Source organism: Gambusia affinis, linkage group LG06 (assembly GCF_019740435.1).
Source record: "Gambusia affinis linkage group LG06, SWU_Gaff_1.0, whole genome shotgun sequence".
NCBI classification, from domain to species: domain Eukaryota; kingdom Metazoa; phylum Chordata; class Actinopteri; order Cyprinodontiformes; family Poeciliidae; genus Gambusia; species Gambusia affinis.
Window position 1 is genome coordinate 7,147,105 of NC_057873.1, and position 11,815 is coordinate 7,158,919.

At 35.9% G+C, this 11,815-nt stretch overlaps 1 protein-coding gene across 3 annotated transcripts in view; it reads right to left on the reverse strand.

Moving 5' to 3' along the window:
• fndc3a (fibronectin type III domain containing 3A) overlaps window positions 1–9,449 on the reverse strand; it is a 56,139-nt gene extending 46,690 nt beyond the window's left edge. Inside the window, exons 1-2 of one of the 3 annotated variants that reach the window (XM_044119669.1) lie at window positions 9,007–9,449; window positions 4,240–4,380 (exon numbers count right to left, since the gene is read on the reverse strand). In XM_044119669.1, the coding sequence (XP_043975604.1) occupies window positions 4,240–4,350 (111 nt within the window). In that variant the 5' untranslated portion in view covers window positions 4,351–4,380; window positions 9,007–9,449. Of the gene's footprint in view, window positions 1–4,239; window positions 4,384–5,049; window positions 5,066–9,006 lie in introns of those variants that run through there. The other 2 variants (XM_044119670.1, XM_044119671.1) reach the window with 2 other exon arrangements.
• Window positions 9,450–11,815: the final 2,366 nt, after the last annotated feature.

The following is an 11,815-nucleotide window of genomic DNA, read 5'->3' on the forward strand; positions in this document are numbered from 1 at the left end:
ACTCGCTTGCATGCGAGTCTTAATTAGAATAGAATCATTGGTGTTTATATTTTTTAACAGCCATCAACCTTTACAAATTTAGTTAAGAATGAGCTTAGACTGTATAATAATCAACTGTTTTTGATCAAAATGAAAGCATATCAACGTTGGTCTTGAACAATTACAACCGAACATTGCTAAATACTGGTGGGAATACACAAAATATTCTGAGGACAGTTTTTCCTCAGAACAACTTTAGTACGTGGAAACCTTTCATCTGCATTACTTTAGCAGTCTGTCCTGAGACACACTGAAGGTCCACTCTCTGACCTCATATGACTCCTCAACCATCAGTTATTACCTGGACAGCTACAGGAGGAAAAAACTTCTGTAAGCAGTGTTGTCAGGGTCAGCATCAACATCTGCCAAGATGCACTCCTTTTTTTTAAATCCAGGTAAGTGCCATGTCACAATATTATAAATACAAAATGAAAGACGTCAAGCTGTCAGTAATTATCAAACATATATATTTATAGTGCTACATAAAAACTAATGGCATAATTTATCTGTCTGATATCAGGTCCTGGGTTTCAAAGTCTGTTCATTCTTTTTTTATGAACTAATATGAACTGAACTTATAGACAAGTTCAGTTTTCTAATCTAACCGTTTATTAATAGTATGCAATAACAAATAATATTAATTATATAAGGCAGAGTTTTAAGCAGCTATGTTGTGCATCATTAGATAATTTCTGTCTTGAGGCAAATAACTTGATGATAATTACAGTTAATAACGAAAAAGAAATGCAAAATAAAGAGTTTTGAGAGCCAGTTACAGGATTTAATGAATTCATCATGACCCGCCGAATGTGATATTTTTAAAACTATGCAGTTCAAAACAAAAGGCTTTTTGTTCCAAAGGTTTTAGGTAGGTAGGCAGGCAACTTTAAAATGTCTGGCCTATTCTAAAGCAAATATGAAAATGTCTAATTTGAACAGAAACTACTGACCTAGAAAATATAGACCAAAATATCTGGTCCTGACGTCATTTCTAAGAAAAACCCCCTACATTATGCTGCCCAAAAGGTTGCTCCACATGTCACTCTCCACTTTTTACTCTATTAGATGCGCTGGTAGAGTTACATCCTCCTCAACAATAAATACTATATATAAGAAAGAAAAATCTGCATTTGCCACTCTGGTACAAATGATCAATGTTTATAAATGCATTTAAAATTAGGACTAGGTTTAAGTTATTTTTTACAATAAATAAAGACAAAAGAATTTGATAATTTCCATAAATATAGAAAAACATAATATATGAATATATATGAGTATATGAATTTTTTAGGGTGCACCGATTTATCGGTCAGCTGATTTCCTTAATTTTGGGAGACAGGCAATCGGCCGATACTTACTTGTGAAGCGGATGTTATCCGCCAATATTATCTAGCTCAGCAAAAGTCTAAAAATCAACCACTGTCCTCTTCTACTTTTCGGTGAGAGGCTTGACTGATAGGCCGGCCCACCAGGTCATGTCTGCACGTTTCCAGTTAACAATAGTCACCCCACTGTAACTCCTTTCAACCTCTAAAGAATTTTCCGCTGACAGCGCTCCGTTTGATTAATCTCACTACCAACTCACTGGCTTTCCTGTCCTTGATGAAGAAAAGTATTCCCACAGCATGATGCTGTCACCACCATACTTCTTTGTGGGGCTGGAGTGTTTTCAAAAGCCATCTGCAGTGTTCATTCAGACCAGAGATAAAATTGCACACCAGGAGACTACTAATTAGGAGACTACTCTATTTTATTTATATGTTTTAGAACAAAGGGAGAATTAATGCAAATGCAAATCTTAAACCATGTTTTTATTTTCCTTATACTTACGAATTAGGCACTAAAATGGTGTTTGATCCGTCACAAAAATCTACATAATATGCATTCAAATTTGTGGTTGTAAAGTGACAGTATATGAAATAGCTCAATTCTTTTGCAAAGTACAAAGAAGCTGCACATGTAATATTTTTATAGTTATACACTAGATTTTTCTAAATGTACGTACCTGAACCTTTAAAATGAACTGATAATACTGAAAATGGTGATAAAAAAAGAGAAAAGAAAAACAGCCGTTATACGTATTTTAGCTGTGTCTGAAAATTTCAGAGCAGCAGAGTGGTAATGATGACAGTCAGGAAGCAGCAACAGCATTTTATTCCTTTAGCTCTCATAAAACTGAGTAAACACACACAAGGGGCATGTTCAGGTAATCAGGAAACCTTTGGAAGCGAGGTGGTAAGGTAACTGAATTCACAGAGAACACCTCCCTCCCAAATGAACAAAACGAGCAAAATTCGATCTCCAAGTGAACAAAGCCTTATTCAGGTGTGGGTTTTTCCACAGTGGAAAATGACTGAGGCTGGGTGGAAAGGCAGTTTTATGTGGCAGCGGTAATATTATCAAGCCTTGCCAGGAGTAAGACTGAGGAAATGACTGAAAGATCACTGCGGGGTCATAGCTATCCTCAGGAAATCAAGAAAAAAAAAGAAAACGAAGCAAATCAAACAAGTGACAATCAAAATGACAAGAAATCACTCAGGGTTGTCAGGATAGCTTAATCTCAAGGGGATACTGACGGGTCATGATGGGAGATAACCAGTATTATGTACATATATGGCAAATCGGCTATCAAAACTGAGAGAGATGCGGTTCATTAGCAGGGTGCAGCTGGTGCCTATGAACTCCGTTCAGTGAGCAACTGATGAGGACAGCAAATCCATTTGGTTTGTTTCAGTACTTAGTTGAGTAAGAACACAACCTGTTAAGCATGTTAAAAAGCTTTAAAAAAAACCAGAAAGGTTTCATAAAAAGGAAGACCAAAATGTCTTTAAAACACTCTTCATTAATGCATTTTTCTATCTTACTAAGCAGAAATCTTTGATAATTGAATGAAATCATTACCCAAAGAGACATGTCATTAAATAAATAATGTTAAGGTAATTAATGAATAATCAGACTAATTCAAACAATGGCATTTTTCTACTGTCAATATACAGCGCGACGTGCAAGGCTTCAAATACTTGTGTGTTTTCTTAATGACACACAAGACCCTGCAGGTTAATCCAAACAACCAAATACCACATCACTGATTCCCTGCAACGCTCAACAAATCTTACACTTTTTTTGCCCCAGGGGTAACCACTTCAGGAGCTAAATATAAAACAATGAGGGATGGTTGACAAGAATGATAAATTTATCATTCTTCTTTCACAGTTCACCAGTTGCCAACTTGAGGCCAACAAAACATAGAAGAATTTCTCACAAATGTAACTCCATTGCATTGTCCTACAAGCAGACTAGAAACAAAGAGAAAGATTTCAAAATCAGAGGAGCCAAAGTGTTAAGCACAGTGGCGACATCATCATGCTGAGGGAGTTGGCATTGCAGAAAGTAAATGTAATGAAAGAGGAAGATTGCCTCTAAATTCTTCAAATTCACTTCCAGTGTCTCCTCTGGGGACTTCTATGGCTTGTTCTGTATTAATCTGATATGTGCTGTGTTTATAACTCTCTTAATTTATATATCCATCTCTCTCTTTATGATCTTTTATTCATTTCACCAGCGTGCAAGAAAATGAGACTCAGAGGGTGTGAAGAAGGTGTTATTGTCCAGCTTTTGTCAAGTTTGGCCTTTCATAAGACATTGCTGAAAGTAGAGAAAGAACCAATATAGCAATATGATATAGCATTAGGTAGATAGGCTGATAAAACAGTTAATTAACATACACAGTTAATGGACTTTGAACGTCTTCATAGTTCATTAAACGTGAACACGTACAATAACTACATGCAGTGATCTTCTCATCGGCAGGGTGTCACCCTTTGATAATGGTAGGGGAAACATTGACCTCAAATTAAGAGCCGGTTAACTAGAACTTGGACACAATTATCCAAAAACAACAAAATTGGTTTTCACATGGCTAAACTGAAAAACATTAATCTTGTAAAATTTCCCCAACTAAATCTATGTAAAATTTATGGACTATCCTTGAAATTATCCCTGATCGTTGGATAATATCGGCCTTACAAGCATCGGCTGATCACAGATCTCCCAAAATTAAGAAAATCTGGGCTGATTTATCAGTGCTCCCCAACTCAGAACCTTTCCAAAATAAAAGTACAGGTCTAAATGCCAAGCATTTGGATACGAGAGCAACTGAAAGCAGAGAACTAATAAGTGAGCACAGAGATGTGTGTCTACCTGCTGGGGACCTTCTCCGTTGACCATGGCTGGGGGTGGTGGTGAGGCCAGGATTGGGAGTTCAGGGCTGAGAAGCTGGCCAGACTCCAGAGGTGGCGTGCGGTCTGCCATGTTTCCCTCATCCACACCACTGAAGAGGTGCTGCTGCAACAAACAAGACAATCATCAATGGGAGAGTAAATAGTCATTGATAAAGGTTTGGGTGTCGGTCTTGAAAATTATTTGGAAGTGCTGCTAAGAACATTTACTCAGATCATGTAAGGGATGTAGTTTCAGTTTGCCTGTTAGCAAGTTGCAAAGAGTGAATCACTGAGATCAGTGACAAACTTCTGCAGTCACTGTTTATTTTTTTAAACTTCCCACTCTTCTCTGAACAGAGTTAAGAATTTTATAAAACATTTTTACAAATTTTTTGCTAAGTGTGTTTACTACAAAAAGTGCTAACATTTGCCACATCCAGTGATGTGCAACAAAAATTAGTTGGTCAAACAGATTAAAACTAGGCACGGGAGATATAGCTTAAAGAAAAAAAAAAAATCTACATTTCATACCAATTACAATCTTAATTGATTTTGTCTTTCTCACTTTTCTTTACTAAAGTAAAGAAAATATTTTCCAAAACTTTCATCCCATCTGTTGATCAGACCTGACAAAGTCCAAATAAATACAAGTTGCAAAACAAGCTTGTGAAACAAGATGGCAGGCCCTGGGCAGGAAACACAAGAAGTGTATTAGACTGCAGTGGTTCCCAATTCCAGTCCTCGGGCCCCCCTGACTGCATGTTTTAGGTGTTTCCCTTCTGCCACACACCTGGATTGAATCTTTGGGTGATTAACAGGCTCCTGAAGTACTTGGTGGCTGCAGAAGATGTCATGCAATCATTTGAATCAGCTGTTCTGGTGTAGAGGCACATCTAAAACATGCAGGCAGGGGGGCCCTGAGGACCGGAATTGGGAACCACTGTATTAGAGGAAAACAAACAAAAAAAAGAAAAGAAAATCTTTATAAACAATTATGTTAATTGACAAAACTGAGTTGATGTGAACCCCTTTGGATACAAATAAGTATGCCATTTTTAACTGTACAGTTTTTAATATATATATATATATATATATATATATATATATATATATATATATATATATATATATATATATATATATATATATATATATATATAATAAAATTTTCCCATCAAATAATGCACAATTAAATTGAAGTCTATGTAGTTTTTGAGCATTCCAATTACTTCCAGAAAACCTCAAAAATATTTAAGAGGAAGATAAACTTGTCTGAAAATGAAGCCTCTCATCACATGGCTGCATTTTATTTTATAAATGTATCCATAAAATTATATGACAAACCATGAGTCAAGCCAACTAGTAAAACAGAGCAGTTCATAAATGAAAAGAAGAAATAACTCCCTTCCTCTCTCTTAGGTGAGAAGTATTTGACTTATAAGAGATTTATTTTTAATCTTTTATTATACATATTCCAACCACTATTGTGGGGCCTTATTTCTGCATTTATACTACTCCAATGACAGATCAACATCAAGTAATCAATAAAGGTCTTAAAAAGTAGATTATTGTGTGAGTTTTATTCAATTTGTGAAGGAAAGCAAGCGCATATAAAAATAAAAAATCTGAATTAAATAAGAGCAAATGGAAAATTGTTCACCCCCTCATTTCAAGAGAAGTTTCCAAGTATCTTCCCCACCCACAGTTGAGTCAAGCACTTAATACTGCCCAATGTCTTCTCACACTCTTTAAATGACAAACACAAGAGCAAAAGCTTACAGTGGTGCCACACTGTCTATAGTGGTAAAACATAGGCTTATTAAATCAAAGAATAAAAATGTTTTACATTCAAATCTGTAAAACTTCAGACTAAATCTTCACAGGGCAACATGTAAGAAAATACTGATATATTAAATACTCCGTCAAACAAATAAACACAATCATCATCATAGAACAGTGGCATGTGTCCTTGAACCTAATTGGACTCCAGCGCATGCGTCCCTAAACCTCACAGTGATCTGGCTTATCTGTTTGATTAGCCCCTCCCCTCCTTATGCTTAAACAACAAAGTCAGTTTGCAGTCATATGGTGAATGAAACAGATTTAAGGGAACTATTCATACAAGTGTAGACTGACATGAGATTAGCAAAGTATCATGAGCCGATTTCAAGATAAACTGCAGACTGGGCGGTTCCTCCTAAGGTTGAACTCTGGTTCCAATCTGCTGGGATATATTAGATCTGTTTGTCCATACCAGGCCACACACTTTTTATGTAAATAGAAACGCTAAATCTGCAATTTCATTGTGAAAAAAAAAAAAAAAACGTTGCCCAATATGATTATATTTTGGCCAAATTCTAACCTGTTATCACTCTGCTTATTTGACAGTTATATAAGATGATACACCTATTTCCTGTCTTTCCCTCAAGTCTCTCTTTCTGGAAAAAAACAATTTATCTATGAGCCTTTACACCACCCTCTAATAAAAGCCAGATGAAAACACCAGCTGACTCAAACGTTGCATTCTTATTGTGGCTATGATACACTAAAACCAAAGTTAAAGCCCTTCCTGTCAGCGCACAACACACACAACTCCTGTAGCCGAACTGTGGTGACATCTGTTGTTGCCCTGTGTATTTATATATCTTTTTTTTGTTTTTGTCCACAAAACCACCAGCTGGCTTTCAGTTATGGTTACAGTTTCAGTAGAGACCTTGAACCTACACATGTAGAGGATTCTTTTATAAAGCTCGATCTCTATTTAGCATGAACTGGGACCAAGCCAAACTAAAATTATTTTCTGGTTAGTATGTCTTCAAGACAAACATATGCAAACAAAGTTCAATCAGGAGTAAATGCACATTACAGCACTCGCAACCAAATTAGATAAATCAGTTAAACTGCTTGTTGACACAAACAGCAACCAATACACATGGAAACAACTCAATGCATTTAGACATCAAGATATTGTGAAGACTTAGTGAGGTTTAAGGAGAGCATCCGAATGGGGAAGAAGAGGAATTTAAATGGACTTTAAACATGGCATGGTTGTTGGCACCAGATGGGGTGGTCTAAAAGTTTCTGAAACGTTTGAATCTACTTCTGGGATTTTTACGCAAAACCATCTTTAGAGTTATCAGAGAATTGTCCGGAAAAAAGATGAGTGAGTTGCAGTTGTGTAGATAAGCTTGAGATAATGGCAGGACAACAATAGGGCGCACAATTGTTTGAGGCATATTTTCTTGAAACATGTTGCATCTATTTAGCTTTTTCATTTTTTTTTACCATCACAGCCTTCCTGAGTTCTTCAGCATCTCCATTAGGGCTGCACAGTATTATTCTAGCCAACAACTGGGGAAAATGCATTTAAAAGTTACTTTTGGCAATGAAACTATTAGTTTTTTCCAAATACCTTTACCTTGCAAAGCATTTCACAGCAGTAAACAAATATATTTCTAGCACAAATAAATCCATTGTATAGTACTTGAATGATTACCCATTAGCCGTACAGTGTACATGGATATTGAGCTAAAGATAAACTTGCAAAGGGTTGAATACAGAGTTACAAGTTATTAGACATTTACTTTATCCAATAAAAGACAGAAAATTAATAAAAACTTGTATGTAGAAAGTTTTGTGGGAATCCCTTTAACGAGTTTTGGAATTAAGCAGTTTTTGTGTCAGGCAATGTGATAATCGAGGGGGAAATGTGCATTAATCATTACCGATACCGACATTGCATCATTTACTAATAATACTGCAACCACATAATTTAACTAAGCAGCCCTAATATATACAATGTTTGAATAATGTTTGAATATATATAATATCTAACATAATATGCAAGTCAGACCAAAACAAGTTTGTTTCTTATTTCTGTACTTCACAGAAACCATGCTAAGAATATTATATTACATCCTACATTAACAAAGGTGTATGAATTAAATGAAAAACACTAAGACTCCTTTAGGTCTTTTAAATCCCATCTTGACGTAGTCTTGGTTTCACTTTAATGTTGTGTGAATCATCTTGTAAATAACTCGTATGTAAAACTAAAATTGTCCTATTAAACCTATAAATATAGATCAACAGACCTAACAGAAACCAATCCCTCAACCATGTAAAAAAAACAACCATGTTTTTCACGTTGTTTAAGTTATCTTAATGTAATCCTAGACTGTTAAACTGCACAATAGAAATGCCAAGTGTTCCACTAACTTTTACTAAATTGTCAAATATTTAGGCATACGACTCAGCTAAAAACTGCCTCGAGTTTGTTTAAAGTTCTACTGAAACCTAAACCTTAAGCAGAAGTTCTGCTGCAACACCTGGAAACCATGTGTTCTGCAGACATGTAACAGCTGGCCATCAATTCAGGGAGCCCATTAAAGAAGCTTGTTGTTTTGCTCTCTTTTCCACCACCTTATTTGTGTGACGCTACAATATTTTTTAATCAATACGATTATTGACTTAAAAGTCATAAAAACACTAATATTCAGGGTCTGTGCTTCTTATTTTGTTAGCTAAATTAAGCAGCCACCGTACAGCTAACTGAAGTGGCTACAGGTGTCTACTTAGCGTTATGTCATAGCTATCTATTATCCAAGTCTAACACAACCTTTCAGTCAGCACAATGACACATAATAACCTTACTGTGAATTTAGAGATTCTTTAATAATCGGGAGGGGTTCATATATTATTGACTGTCGCAGCAGAAGTGGGGAATGTTACAGCTAATGTTACTCACTCAGTCAGTTGGCACAGCAGCAGCAGTCTTGACTGACACGCCGATGCACAATGATGTTTCCAACACAAGCTCTTCCTCGGAACCTTTAAATGTCAGCAGGTTACAAGCTCCAGCTATCTTCTGCGACACCTGAGACTGAGACCTCGCTAGCTTCCTGGATAAACACAGGAAAAGGCTAATTGTGTCATGCTAGCATTAGCTGCCCAATGCTACCTAGCAAAATAGTTCGCGAGATGATGATGATGTGCTTTTTTCTCGTCGTGTAAGCGACGGCGTCTCTGTGCTAACTGCGCCCTGATCAGATCAGAGCTAACCAGTCAACGACGACAAAGCGTAGCTGGCAGTTTTATCGAGATAACTTTCCATCCACAGCCTTGTTCCACGAATAATAAAAAGCAGGAATTTTGTTTGCTGGAGCTTTGCGCGCATGCGCGTCCGAGTAACTCTGACGAATCCCCTTTAATTCCAAGATAACGAAAAGAAAAAATGCACAAGGTTGTCATGCAAGGGTTAACTACCTTCGTAGGTGTATGTGGGGTAAATTTGTGCTGACATTAATGAACCTCGTTTGCACACTTTTCTGTTGATTTTAAGGGGCACGCTATGGTTGACGTGTCTTAGAGCGGTTCGTCCAACTCAGGCACAGACAAACAAATGTGTACAAAGTGAGGAAGCTTTTATTTTGATTTGCATTTGTAACTCTCTGCTGTATAATAACTAAACATTGTATGCTTTCTTTAAAACCTTAATCTAATCTAAATACTCAGTTCCCACACAAACTTCATTAGATTATGTGTAAGAAGGTTAAGGTTCTAAATTCACAAAAATTAAAGGTTAAAACAGTAATAAATGTTAAACTGCATAAGCAAAAGAATTCTTTGAACTCTTTAATAATTTGGTTGTGTTACAATCCGAAGCTGCGATAAATTTATAGGAATTTTATGTAGACAGAGTGATCTTATGTTGAACAAAAGGGTAAGTAGTGGGAGGGGCTCTAAAAAAAAGTGATGCATATTCTTCAGCCCACTTCAATTAGATGCCCCTAACTAAAATCAAATCTAACAAATTGACTTTATATGTGCTTATTTTCAGCACAAAAGATCCTTTACAAAAAAGACCTCAGAAATTTGTTAAGAGAACCTTACTGAATAAACAATAACATGCAGACCAATGAGCACAGAGAGAGCAAGGATAAAGTTGCAAAGAAATTAACAGGGTAAGGTTATAAAACAGTATTCAAAGCTTTGTAGATCTCACAAATCTCATTCAATGGGGAAGCATAAAATGTATGGTACAACTAAAAACCAATGGCCATACACCTGAACTGACATTCCAGTGAAGGAGAGCATTAAAAGCATTCAGGCCTGTTGCTCGAGAGCTAAAGTTCCACTGGTAGGAACTGTTGACAAGATATTTATCAGTCACACACAACACAAACCACTTTGTGGAAGAGTGGCAAAAAGAAAGGCATAAAATTGATATTTAAAGTTTACTGTAGGCCAGAGAGGAAACACAGGAATCACGCTGAAGATGGCAATCTGGTCAAATGAGACCAAAACCACACTGTTACCCAACATGAAAAAAACATTTTTTGGTGAAAAACTATTATGAAAGATGACGGTGGAATTATCATGTAGAGATGTTTGTTTTCAGGAGCACATGATAGCTGATCAGGGCTTCCTTCATCTTACTTTACTTTTAATTGAACAATAGGTGAAAATTACAGTATTTCTATCTATCTATCTATCTATCTATCTATCTATCTATCTATCTATCTATCTATCTATCTATCTATCTATCTATCTATCTATCTATCTATCTATCTATCTATCTATCTATCTATCTATCTATCTATCTATCTATCTATCTATCTATCTATCTATCTATCTATCTATCTATCTATCTATCTATCTATCTATCTATCTATCTATCTATCTATCTAACGGTCTGTCTGTCTGTTTTTGTGTCTAAATAAAAAAGGATTGATTGATTGATTGATTGATTGATTGATTGATTGATTGATTGATTGATTGATTGATTGATTGATTGATTGATTGATTGATTGATTGATTGAATACAATGTGTAAGGCATTTGTATGTCACCCATAGAGGAGGGTGTTCACACAAATAAATGGGTTCAAAAGTATGAAATGCAAAAAGCTGAAATGTATAATCCAGTATTTCGTGGTCCCATATTTTTTTAGATAACAAAACAAAGTCCCAGACACGTTTTGTTTTGAACTTATATTGAATATGCGTCAGATATTCACACATATGCACATTGTCTAACCCCCCACCCCCACCTCCACGCACAAATATGAGATTATCTAGAACTCCCCCTGCTGGACATAGCGTATTTAGAAATAAGAAAAAATGAAGAGTCTTGTTCTCTGTGATTGATAAAAAGTTGAGAAAGTGCTTGTGATTTTAGGTAAATACTTTAGATAAGGTAATGTTGTTCAAATTCTATCACCTGTTCTCTTTTTAATTATGCTTGTAGCATTGGTGTAGTACATTTGTAAAAAAAAGAAAATACAGATTTAGAAAGTGTGAGGTAGATTGGCAGGGACACGCCAGCATATTTTTATGGAATCAAATCAGTCTGATTTATGCTTTTCTTAGAAAAAGTATAAAATCTGTAAGTTGTAACATTTATAATTTATGCAAACAGTGTTTCAAGTATGAGCCATTCCGTTAAAAGAAATCTGACTGCCCAAAAGCATACATTCTTTGTGGGTTATTATGATTTCCTCCGGCGGCTGACTCATTTTGAATTTGCCTAATAAAATTATTCAGTGGAGCAGGAACC